The 13,005-nt window shown below is 47.1% G+C and overlaps 1 protein-coding gene across 1 annotated transcript; it reads right to left on the reverse strand.

Annotated features, from left to right (window-relative positions):
- Positions 1-2,344: 2,344 nt before the first annotated feature.
- On the reverse strand, positions 2,345-8,532 carry LRRN4 (leucine rich repeat neuronal 4; the record flags this gene model as incomplete). The annotated part of the gene is made up of 4 exons (XM_082306293.1): positions 2,345-3,677; positions 4,848-4,985; positions 6,422-6,626; positions 7,845-8,532. 4 exons carry the CDS (start codon positions 8,530-8,532, stop codon positions 2,345-2,347), a joined length of 2,364 nt encoding a protein of 787 aa, XP_082162419.1.
- Positions 8,533-13,005: the final 4,473 nt, after the last annotated feature.

Below are 13,005 nucleotides of genomic sequence, written 5' to 3' on the forward strand. Positions count from 1 at the left end.
AATGAGTTGTGGTAACTGAGGTTGGTATGAGGTTGTGCTTCTGGGTAGTGTCAGGTTGGAGTGTCCCCTGGTCACTGACGCTCGGGGAACTCAAATCCTGTTACTGGCAGATCTGCTGAGCTTTGTGGCTTTCTAGTTAGGTGTTGCCGTGGTTATGAGTTGCAGTGTTGTAAAGGGTAGTTAGACGTATCCTCTCAAAATCTCATTTTAGATGATGTCCTGTTGCTTTGGACTAACTCATAGTTCAGCTGGAACAATCTTTATTTTCAGTTGGAGTATCTTTTTTGTCCTCCTCTAGAGCTAATCTTCAAGACTGTATAAATTGCTATTCACAAATCTCTTATTTTGCTCTGCTTTGTATCTGGTAATACCAAAGACCCCAGTCAGGGTCTCTTAGAGCTCTGTTGTACAAACACAAGGGAGTATATGATCTCTGCCCCAGTTTGGAATAATGAGTCAAAGACTGAAGGTTCCTGCTCACTTCAAATGACGTTAATGTATCATCTGCGCCTGTTCACTAGACCTTCCAGAAAATGCAGGAAAAACCAGGCCGGAAATAAATATGAAAAACCAAGTCCAAACAAAGAAAGGTCTGAAATACCAGAATGTGAAAATAAAAGAGATTTTCAAAGTGAAAGGTGACGCAATCCTGGCTTCTCCATTTGCATTTTACTTCTATTGTGAGTTTGAGTCACGGGGCTCAGCCTGGCTCAGCAGCTCAGGACGGGCACGGCAGGAATTTGCACCGAGCATCTGTCCAATGACGGTGTCATTCCCAGCAGTGGTGTACGGGAAGGGACAAACTTGCACGAAAGGGCTGCAAGCCTGTAGTGGTGAGGATGGCACAGGCCACCTCATGCACATACAAAATGAAAGCTCTTAGGAAGTCAGATAACACAAATCCACCGTAATAAAAACATTACTATATGCGGAAAGTTTGTTCCAAAACAACAAAATGTTTGAGTTGTTAGTTAATTTCTCGGGCTAAACCCTGTAGATGGTAAAGACAACACAAAGATCAAGGTCTTTAACAAAGAACCAAAACTCAACTCTGGAGCTTTTATTTCCATTAATACTGGAAGCATTAAAAAAAAAAATGAACAGCACAGGGACTCTTTTACACTGTATAGCACCTTTCACACTCGAGATCTGGGGGAATTTTACGTATTTTATCTGTACAGCAGCAGAAACATGCAGCTACTGGAACATAAACCTCTGGGTCTCTGAATAGGAAGTATTTGATTGGGACAAACACCTCCCCTTACACAAACATCTCTTTGAATTTTAATGGCAAGTTCAAAGCTGCTGAAGAACCGGGGTTCTCAGCATCTCTTATTATTTTTGTAGCAGAAATTAGCACCCAAAAGTACATTTGAAAAATGTCTGCATAACTGTCTGCTGCTAGTGGATGGGATTTCAGTTTTTCAAGTCTCAGCAACATGCGCATTAAGTTGTTTCATTCCCTGGCTCTTTGCCACTGTATGAGGTAAACCATCAGCCTGCTGAATCTGTAGATGGGACTGAGCAATCATCTCTGCTTGAAATCAATTGTGAAGCAAATGCTAATGTGACCCCCTTCTGTGGGTTACTGCTGTACGGCAAACTCCTCACTGCCTGTAAATTGGTATTGTGGTAGCACTCGGGAGCCTCAGTTGTGGAAAACATCATACAAAGTCAGAACAAAACAATTATCCCTGCCCCGAGGATCCTGCACTGTCCTTTTTTACAATTAATCTTCATGTTTCTTTTTCCTGAACTGAAGTTGGGCTGAGCAGTTTCGGTCACCAGTTATTTACTGGAGTTAGATCTGCACAGCAGCTCGCCGCTGAGCCCAGGGAGACCTTTCTCTCACTCCTTCCAGTAGTACTCTCTTTTTGGATAATACCTTTATATGGACATCAAAAGAAATTGAAAACCCAACTTCACTTATGTGAATAAAAGCAGAGCCTGTCTTGCTTAGCTAGATGCATCTTGGATCATGGCTGTCAGCGGACTGTATCCGTGAGAGAGACTGGAGGCAGGCAGCTGGCAAGGCAGCCTCTCACTGTGTGAAACGTATGCTAGGATATTTGTAGGTGATTATAAAAACAACTTTTCAAGGTTGGTGTCCAGGTTTGCTGCCGCTTAGCACATGAATAAGAGTCCAAAGGCTTTTTTCTGTTTGACTACCTTCATTATTAGTTTTTCTTTTTTTTTTTGTCATGTTTTTCTCTCCCTTAGAAACATAAGGGCTATGAAGTCTGATGTTTCATAGTTTTGCTGGAGAACATTTTGAGAGTCTCACAAAAACATACCAAGGTGATAGAGACAGTGAGCTTTGAACGTGTAGAACAATCACCTAGAGCTAATTAGTGGTTTGTAGTTTTAACGGATAATCAAATGCTGGGTTCTTATAAGAGACTAAATGCGTACCATATTGCTCGCTCTGAGGCTTTTTACATGCCTTACACAGACAGACGGACAAAACAATTGTGGAAATGAGAAAGAGTCCGCTTGCTGCAGACAGAGCAGCAAAGACAGACTTGTAGCTGGGTTTCGTTTTAAATCTGGTGCACGAATTACCTGCGATTCCCTGACTTGCTGTCTGGCTTGACCCTGCTTTGTTGAAAGCAGTCACGCAAATGTGGTAAGTGGTGTATGGTAACAGGTTATACAGCGTGTGCTGCCTTGCTGTGGAATAAATATTCTCCAGGACAAACTGTCTGTCCTCCTGGCCTTGGGCATGAAGCGTCAGCTCATAGGTGTGAACAACTGAATTTGGGGCGCACCAGTGTATCTGTGCAGAGCTGTCTGTCACTTCAGAGACCTCTCTGAGCCTCGGTGGATCTGGAACCTCATCTTCCCTGGACATGCCAGGACATAAACATTGGGATGCACTCTGAAGTTCACTGCACGGCTTCTGCAGGTGCCTGCATGGGTTGTAGTCGCAGGAGGTGTATGCCACTTGCACTGGGGTTTCCATCGACTGCTCATCGTAATCGTAGTCATCTACAAAGTGTATCAGTGATCTGGTGGATGCAGGCTCTGACCGAGCATTGGTCCTTGTGGAGTTCAGCTGTGGCAGGCTCGTTTGTGGTGTACCTTCCCCAGCGTGAGTGGCAAAGGAGCGGGTATAATGGTCAGTGGCGTCGGGGTTTCCTGTTGCTCTGGTAGAATAGTCACTCGTGGGCTGGTTGAGGGGGCCTTCCTGGGGAAACGTCGCATCGGTCGTTCTGAGCTCTCTCTTTAGCTGATCTGCTTCGGTTTGACTTGTGGAGCCGTAATCCGAGGAGTGACTATAGAGCTCTTTGCGAAAACCCCGGGAGGTGGTTATGGATGCGAAGGAAGGGGGATGGCTCGTGGGTTCGGAAACTGCCTCCTCCTCGTGGGAGGAACTGTTGGCCTTCGTGAGCATCGGCTCAGTTGGGTTGGCTGCCATCGTGCTCATTACATTCCTCTGAAGTAGGGAGCTGGTGTAAGTGTCATTGGGTAGCGGAGCAAAGTCTGTTGTTGTTACTACAGTAGTTGCATTGTAACTGGTAAGGCTGAAAGCATCGTGTTCGGGAGAAGGTGTGTTTGAATCTGGCAGCGTAACGTTTCTCTCAGACTCGCATTTATCGTAGAGCTCTAGCAGTGAAAAAGATGTTGAAGGTCTGCCCCAATCTTCCTGCGATGCGTTGCAGAAAGTCTCCCAAGCCCTGCAGAGGAGACAAGTTAGAGTAGACAGGATCCACAAGAACATTACGGGCTCTTGTAAGGCTGCTTGGATTGGAATTGGCAACCTGCTGTCCCAAAGCAGTCTTTATATTAAAGACGATGAGAAACCTAGACCAAAGCTAGGTTGTCTTAACAATAGTCCTGTGCTTGGCAGATGGCTTTCCACAGCACTGGGAACTTAGCTGACTGGCTTTTCGGTTTTGTAAGGTGCAGGAATCTCTTTTGCCTGAGAGGAAGCATCCTTTGCTACAAGGACTGTGAAGCTTAACAAGAGTGTCGGGGTTGAAGGCAACCTGTAAAGGGTCGGAGTTCAATGGCACACCAGGAGGGGAACGCATGCGGAGAGCTGTAACAACAGGGCCCCCAAGATCCGTAAGGCAGCTGGTTTAGGCAGCTGGAGCTGTGCTGACACCGGATGCGCTTTTAAATGACTAAGCTCAGTTTGTTCTTTACTCAGACATTGCATGTTTTTGCAAAGAATGCAACTGCTAAGCCCATCCTGATGAGAAACAATCTAATTTTAACAGTCTACTTCCCTGCTCTCTCAGCTACGGATGACAAATCTTCCTTCTCTCAAAAGGAAGAGAGATCATACATATGCAAAGTACTTCTTTTAACTACAGCTTATTGTAAGTAGTCTGTAAAACTGTAGGAGAGCATGAAAACAATAGGTGACAACTGGTGCTATTTGCAAGGGGTTTTGCTGACTGCCTGTGCTGATGTAGGCTTTGGGAATGCAAGGGCAAGGGGGAAATAATTTGCTAAAGTTCTTGCAAAGTCTTCCAGTTCGTGCTCCCAGTGCTGGCCCATCAAGGCCACCAAGCCAGCTCATTTTTTATCTCCAGCTAGTAGAGAAATAGGAACTGAAATAGAGAGAAAATAAACTATTCTCACCTTAAAGTAGAATCCACAGCTAATAAGACTTGATTACTGTTCTACATGTGCCCATCACATTTGTCCGCATTCAAGTATAATTCAGCCATGCTCTGTCCCTGAAGGGGACTTTATTTTCCATTTCTACCCCTTGTGGAAGCGAAGAACACACAAGGAATTTGAATAACTTAGATGCTAGTGAATGTTTTGTCCCCAGATAATGTACACGTTTAAATTGGTTCTGAAGAGCATTGCTTTATCACCTTGAACTCACTTACCTTTGCAGCACAACTTTCTTGGGCTTGGAGAGCAGCCAGGAGAGCTGGCAGTCGCATAACAGGGGATTTCCATACAAGTTGATGATGATGCTATCCGATGGATTGGTATTCCAAGGATTAAAGGAACTCAGGTTACAGCTACAAGATGACAAAAGCAATAATTGGGAAACGCTGAGCTACCTTCCAAGAACTGGAGCGTGCTTAGTATCCCAGAGCGTGTAAGACACAAAGCAATATGCCCAGTTCCACGGAAGCAGCCAGTTATCAACACCACCACTCTGCACCTTAAAGTCCAGGCTAATACCTGCCCGTCTCTCTAATTTGCGCAATGTAGCTGCCGTGTGTTAAAAAGCGTAACAAAAGCATCGTAAGGGGATAACACCTTTAGAGGTGGTAACTGGAAGGGAAAGGACCTGGCATTTGGCAAGGATCTTCTGTGAAAGATGCTCTCCCCTCTGCCATCGTGCATTCGGCCACACTTTTGTTTTATGCTATACCATTTCTCTAGCTTCTCTTTCAGTCTGCTTGTAATGGCTTGACTTTCTCTATGCCAGTCATCATCTTCACGTTAATTCCCTCTTTCATAATACAGACTCTCACCTGCTAAAGACAAATGACTAATACAGGAAGACCTTGCTTGCCTTAACTGTTAAGCTGTCTTAACTGCAGAAAGAGTGTGATAATGTGACCTCCCTGCAGTCTGAGTGGGGAATGGAATCCATTGGCGTTTTTTTGCTTAAATGGGTTTATTTTCCTGAAGCTGATTCCTAGAGCACAGCCAGTGCTGTAGTGTTTGTTTTCTGATATGCTTATGATCTGGGCCTATATCATAGAAATCTTGTAAGGTGCTCTCCAAATCTTTTCCTTTATGCTGACTGTCATGTGTTGTGTGTTCTGTTAAATCACTTTCAGACTTTTGTTTCCCTTAGTATTTCAACAGGTGTGTGACATACCAAGTAAATCACCTCAGTGGGGTTATTACCTAGAATAAGGATGAAACCATTGCTTTTACTAATGCTGAACAAGGAACTATATTAATCTCTCACACTAAAAGTGGGAGGGACAGGATTTTTGACTGCTTCCAAGGTGCAGATTTTAGGAAGCTGTTAGCATTCATCCTTTGTAGAGCAAGGAGTCCACAGGGATCCACTTCTCCTCCGGTAAGACGTTGCCATTGTAGATGTTGGAAGCATGGTCTGTATCGCAAGTGGGCCTCAGTGGGTCTATGCTAATCTTAACAGCGCTAGATGAATTGATCCATTGGACTGGGAGATAAGGTGGAAGAGTGGGAGCACGATGGATGCGATCTCAAGCAACCAGTAACTGTGCTGTGAGTCTCATGCCACCTCTTTGGGCTGTATCAGCCCTTCTGCTGTATCAGGTCTACGTTACAGGCTTTACATGGCATTTCTGAGTATAAGACAGCGTGTTTCTCCATGGCACGCAAGCCCTTACCTCCTTCCTAAATATTTGATAACAAGCGGACTCTGCGTAAAAATCAGCTCCCAGGCACCATGGTGCTGTGAGGCAAAGGCAATATTACGTGAGGAAGAACAAAAAAGAAAACAACTCACTTCTCAAACGAGAGATGGCTCAGATGAGGAGCACTGTCAAACATCTCTGTCCTCACAAAATCCAGTGAGCGGGAGTCTCGACAGTTCAGCTCTCGGAGACCAGGCATGGACTTGAAGAAGTCAATATCGAGGCTTCTTAATCGTGACATCTTTGTCAGGTGAAGTGATCTGAGGTTGGGCAAGTCTCTGGTCCACTCTGGCTGAACTGAAGCAGAAAAAAGATTTATACCTGTTGCCTAAATAGAGCATTTCTGTGGATTTCTGCCTAGAAAAAAGTTTTGGATTCATAGAGACATGAAACATCACTATGGTCTTCTGCAGCTATTCTTTGTGAAAGGAATAGAACAAAAATCAATACACCAGTGTATAAACACCCCTGCAATCACATATTTGTAATATTACCTGTGGGTTGTGCTGTTGTACGGCAGAGGAAAAGAAAGGAAGATAGAAGGGCAATAAAGCTGATAAGAGATATGGAATAGCTTTCCTATTAGGTGAGATTGAATGAGCAAGGATTTCTCTGCTCAGAAGTGGTGGGTGGGGGGAGATTAGAGAGGTCTACAAAGTCCTGACTGGTGTGAGAAAGGCAAATAACTTATTATTTCTCCTAGCACAGGAAAAAGAGCCGAGAGGCATGAAACTGAAAGAATAGGTCTTATACAAAAGTGCCTTTCCATCCCACGACTGAATTGTGTAACTCGCTACCACAAGAGGGATTAGGCAAATTCATGGAGGAAATTTGGTGGTGTATCTATCTGTTAAATGTGAGTTGAGGTGAAACCTCAAGCTAGAGGAGTCCCTAAGGTCCTGGCTCTGCCCCGGGCTGGGAGCAGCTGGGCAAGGCATCTAACATCTGGCTGCCTCAGCACCTCAGGTATAAACTGAGGCTGGCAGGGGAGGCAGGCAAAAGAAAAAAATCGTGCTGTAAATTGCTCAGGGCAGGGATTGTCTCCCTGTGCGGAAGCATTTGACTAGTTGCGGTTGACACAAAAAGCCTCTCTCTGTGCTACTTCAATACAGTGGTATAAAGCAGAGTGTAACTGTGGCGATAGACAAAGAAAGATTTCAGCAGTGTGTCTGGAAAGAGAAATGAATTTCCTCCTCTGTGTCCCAGAGCTAATCTCAGAGCTGACAGTGGAATTAGGACAGAGATGGAGGACTACAGTGGGACAAATCTGTCTGCTGGTGTCTGTTCTCTGCCCTTCCTTCGGGAGGCTGGTCTGCGTGAGGGTTTCCCCCCAGCAGTTGCATCACAGCTGGAGAGCACATTGCACGCTTGGACCGGCTGTTTGCAGCTTTCAGCGTGGGGTGTTCCCCCTCCACCCCGGGCTCGGCCAGGATGGGAGCCATCATCCCAGCAAGGCTTCTGCTCCCTCTGGCCTGACCAAGCTCCATGTTTAAAGTGGGAAATCCAGAAACTTACTTTTCTCAAGAAAGGTCCCGCTGAGATCAAGCATGTTGATGGTGTTTCCAGGCCTGTTTGTGGCCTCACTGGGAGATGTGCTGATGGCAAAAGCAGACTCCCTAATTCCTCTGCTGTCATCCTGCCCGAGCAGCGTTGCAGAGAGGTTCAGGAACTGTAGTTGAGGGTAACAGGAAAAAGCCAGCGGTTGGATTTCGATCAGTGGATTTCCAGCCAGGGACAACCACCTCAAGTTAGGCAGGGCAGAGCTGTGGCATGATGGCACAGACGACAGCTTATTAAAGCTTAAGTCCAGGGAGAGGAGACTGGTGAGGGCTTCAGATCCCCATTTAACTGCCTGGAGATGGTTCTGCCTCAGAGAGAGGATGCGCAGCCGCGGGAGGTTTGCTACCTCCGTGCCATTCACCTCTTCTAAGAGGTTATTGCTGAGATCCAAGGTCTCCAGGGCCTGCGGAAGGCAGACGGGGAAAGCTGTCAGGCTGCTGTTGGTCAGCTGCAGGGTGATCCAGGTCCTGTTCTTCCGATCCTCGCATGACATGCTGGTGAGATTAACGTTCTCCCAAGAGTCTTCCTGAGTCAGCTGGAAAAAGGTGGTGATGTCCCTGGATGCTGCAGGCTCTGCTCTGCTCACCGGGCCCGACGCTGTGTTCCCCGCCAGGAGAGAGAGGATGAGCAAGCCTGAAAACATCTTTCTCCTAAGTGGCTTGCAATTAACTTGGAAGATCTGTTTGTTTTTTGTTTCAGGGAGGGGAAAAGAAAACATCAGCATTAAGAGCTAAATTAAATCCTTCCAGGCATCCACAAGCTATTTAAAAGTGAAACATTTGTAAGTCCTTTTCTATTGCATCCAGACAGCAGGAAGTGGTAATTAATGTCTCTTCTGTAATTAAGCCTAAGTAAACACAAACCCTTGGGGACAGATCATGCGATCTTAGTCTAAGCATACCTACAGTTTTTCATGCAGAAAGCAACCAAGTTGTGTCACGTGTCTGGTTCCCACACCAGTACCCTCAGTACCAGTCTGGCACCCAGAGCAGCAGCAGCGTAGGAGGTGGGCTCCCCGGTCTCTCTGCTCGGCTGCTTCTGTGAAGTACAGGGGTATGAGGGAGTGCCAGTGCTACTCCAGTATAAAAATACCAGTTGGTACTATACTGAGACAAGCTGCAGGAGAGGGATATTGCCATGTCATGGGACTTGACTTTTATACCTGATTGTGTATTCCAGTTTGGCCAGCCTGCTGGGAAGAGTTATCTAATGGGATGATACCCAAGCAACAGGGTGAGGGTCAGGTGGGACCATGGCAAGGGACTTTTTTCTGTGAGGTTGTGTGTACGAAGCAAAGGTATGGATCCAAAGGCAGGGGAGTGTTGTCAAACAGTAAAGGACATAGGAGCCCAGACTGAGCTGAGCTGCAATGGGGTGGGCAGGTAAAAGTGCTTTTCCTATGTTAGGAAGGGCTTTCCTTCCCTTAACAGCAATTGAAACAGCAAAAGCCCAGGGCTCGCATGGGCTCTGCCAGGGCAGTTCTGCCCCGCTCTGAGTGACAGCCAGGCTTGGGACCCCACAGGCACCTTGAGACTCGCTCTCCTCCTCTGCTCCTGACCCTCTGGCAGAGCCCCGGAGCCCGTCTGCCAGGCGGTGGCAGGGCTGGGGCCCTGCTGCAGGTGGGTGCCTCAGGCGTGGTGTGCGCCCCAGCTGCTGGGGAGAGGAGGTACTGAAGGTGCAAGTCCTGAACCACATTTCAGTCAAAAAGTGGTCAGAAACGGAGAGTGTGCTCCTGGATCAGGGCCCCAAAGGCCTGGGTACCAAGCAGCATGGTATTCTGTGTTACAGTTCCCTCTGTGCTCCCTCCTCGTCCCACCCCAGCTTTGTCTTTGTCATTTAAAAGAAAAAAAAAAAAAAAAAAAGAAAGAAAAAAAGTCCTAAATGACTTGTCCAAGGCTGCACAGGTAATCTGTGTCAGAGGGAATTAACCACAGCCCAAAACTAGTGCTTTTCTTACTGAGCTGTTTTTTGCGCTGCCAGGCATCATAATGATCATTCTTCATCCAAAAATATATTACAGTGTCGGGGGGTGACTGAAGCCCCATGTAGTATGAAATATCTCAGACTTATTCCAAACCTTTATAGCTACTTGCTGTTCCCTGAATCGTGCCAGGTCTTGCCCAGACCATCATTTGTTGCTGCCATCCCAGGTTTGAAGTAGGGACCAGCAAAATAATATCATTTCATTGCCTGTGTCCTTTTTGTCATCTGGAAGTGGGCAAGAGCTGAGCAGCCTCGGGGCTTCCTGGTCACCAGAGCTGCTGGATTGCCAGCACACGGCGGGGAGAGGATGGGAGGAATGGGGCTGCTGGATCCCGATCTTAGATTTAATCTTAGTCCCTGGCTCTAAACCGCATCCGCTTGCACATACCTGTCCAGAAGTCCTGATGCCTCGTGTCTCTGCTCTGCGTGGCTCCGATTGCCCAGCCTTGATTTTATACACTTCGGTGACTCAGCCGAGAGCGTGAAATGCCTCTTTTCTAAAGTTCCCAGCTTTCCCTGCTCGCGGCTCTGCCCACAAAAGCAGGCGAGGTTTGTTCCAGGCTGGCTCCCCCGCATCCAGCTTTCCCCTGCCTGGAGAGTGGGTGGCTCCAGGCAGCTTTCCCTGCTCCCTTGGCCCTAGCAGGAGGTGGGTGGGAGGGCTCTGATTTCCCAACACTCAGGCAGGGCCGCTCCGGCTGTCTTTGTCTAAGCAGAGGGGGATAAAGAGAAAAGATCAGTGTCTGTGGTCCCAACTCTCACATCTTTCACTGACAGGGGGGAAGGGAGAGGAATTATTGTGTTTCGTTGCTGACAGGTCGTGATGATGTAAAGCTAAGGCTCTGTCTGCTGACATGGGCTTTGGTCGCTCTCTAGGCGCCAATAACAGGCTTCAAGTGTTTTTATTTCTCTCTAAGACTTTTGCACTTGCGAGTAAGTCCTGGAAATGTTCACACAGGACAAATGGCTTTTCTGAGGAGGCCCTTGGGAAATGTCAAAAGCGAAGCTCTCGCCTGCCACTCCTGCAGAGAGGAATTCTCTCGGCCGATGGAGAGGGCCTGCGGCATCACGCGCCGCGCGTGACTGACTTGGGAGGCCTCTCCTGGTCCCGCCGTGCGTGGGTTGTGTTCTCTGTTCTGCATCTGCCGTACTGCGTGGCTTGGAAGAATTCCCATTCAGCTCCTTCTCTCATCCTTTGCTGGATAAGTAAGACTGACAATGTAAAACATCTCCCACCAAGGGACCTGCCCTGAGCTGGGTTTCTCAGCATTCCCACAATTCATATAATAATTAGGCTGGTCAGGGGCTGAGAATAAAGCCAGGAACTGGAAAGGGATGAATTGATAGAGATTGTTCCAAAGTAAAAGCAAAAGGGCGGTTGTTCAGTTGCTACTATAAGACAATTAATGATTAAAATTTCCAGGGAGAACAGTAGTCAGTGCTTTTCATTTGTCAGGAGAACAAAACAGATCCATGACATGAAGGCAACGCAGACCTGTACGCTTTGGTGCTAAAGTGCAGATAAAGGTCTTGCTTTCCCAAAAACCTTGAGTCTGCATGTACGCAGACCTTATCTATTGACCCTGTCATTCACTATCTGTGTGGGGAGAGGGCCTTGAAAAACACCAGAACATCCACAGAACAAGATACCGTCTTTTAGTAGGACTCTCTGGAGCCATTGCGGTTCCCTTGGAGGCTGGGCGAGATGTACATATTGTTCCTGTGTGGAATGGCTCTAAGGCAAGACAAACAGTTTCCTAAATGAGGGGTTAATCCCACAGATTAACCCTGGGGGAGCAGCTCGCAGGCCTGTGCTCGGGGCAGCGTGCAGGCCTGGCACGTGCACACTAACAGGTACCTTCAGAGATCTGCACTCTCTTAGGTTCAAAGGGCAAATTGGAGCAGGTTAAAAAAATCTGAAGAATTTGGTGTAATAGGAGGAGAGTCCAGCCCCTGCCAGGCTGGTGTAAACCCTGCTTTCTCTTTGGCTTTGCAGACCTGCTGGCTGCAAAGCTCCTCTTTGAGAGAAGCCGGGGAGCAGGGAGCTGGCCTCGCTTTGCCTTGGGCTATTAAGTACCAGTTTTGTATTTGCTGCCTTTAGCTCAGTATTTACGGACAGTGAATTTTCATTGGTTATTGTATTGTTTTTAATCTCTTAGAAAACTACTTCATGAAACCTGGCAAGCCAAATGCTGCCTTACTTTTAATGTGTTCAACCATACTGACTTCATTTTGGAGACTGAGATAAGCAGCCTTGGAAGACCGGGAAGTTCGCAAGCGGGCCACGCATTTCAGTGAAGGTGGGAGGGAGGTGGAGTCTTTGCCCAGAGGCTCTTGATTTCTGAGTGATAGGGAGAACCTCTCACAAGAAGCAGAGCACTCTTGGAAAATGAGCTTTTGTTATTTTTATTTTCCACCTTTGTTTCTGCTTTTTGGATGCCCAGCTTTTGAGGCAGGCATCGTATTTTCCCAACTCTTTGCCTAGCTGCAGACTCTAATCATCTGAAACGTTACTGCTACGGTACTATGTCGCAAACAGCTGCCCAGGCATTGGCGAAGGTTTCCCAGGGCAGACAGCAGCTCTCTCTCTCTCACCAGTTTCTTTGAAATGGTCTGGTAGCAGCAGGCAGAGATTTCCCCTTTGTGAGTCACTTTGGCCTGTTCTTATGTCACTGTGTTTCTTCAGGTTATTCTTCTCCTTTTTTCTACTTTTCTAAGAGTTTCAGTGGCAACTGGGGGGAACGTTTAATAAAGGCAGGCATTTTTGTCAGCCTTTTCACATGGATGATGCACAAAGAGCTGAACCAGATGCCCCCTCCCCGGGGCTGATTCAGTGCTGCACATCCCTCTGCCTGCAGGGATGCTAGGGATGAGCGCTGCATTCCTGAGTGACACGGAGATAAGCAGGAGCACGGGGAGAGCAGGAGAAGGCGAGGATGGTACCAGGCTGTAAAGTTTAAGAGATGAATATTTCTCACTGGCCGTGGTCCAAGTGATGGTTAAGAATAAAACGATCTTGAAAAAATCTGGAGAATGGCTTTTAAGGCCAACAAAAGAAAAGCAGAATTTTGCAGGTCAGTTCACAGAGCAAACGCAAGCAAGACATTTTCCTGCAGAGAACCGGGAGAGAATGCAA

Source organism: Platalea leucorodia (assembly GCF_965183815.1).
Source record: "Platalea leucorodia genome assembly, chromosome: 3".
In the NCBI taxonomy this organism is placed as follows: domain Eukaryota; kingdom Metazoa; phylum Chordata; class Aves; order Pelecaniformes; family Threskiornithidae; genus Platalea; species Platalea leucorodia.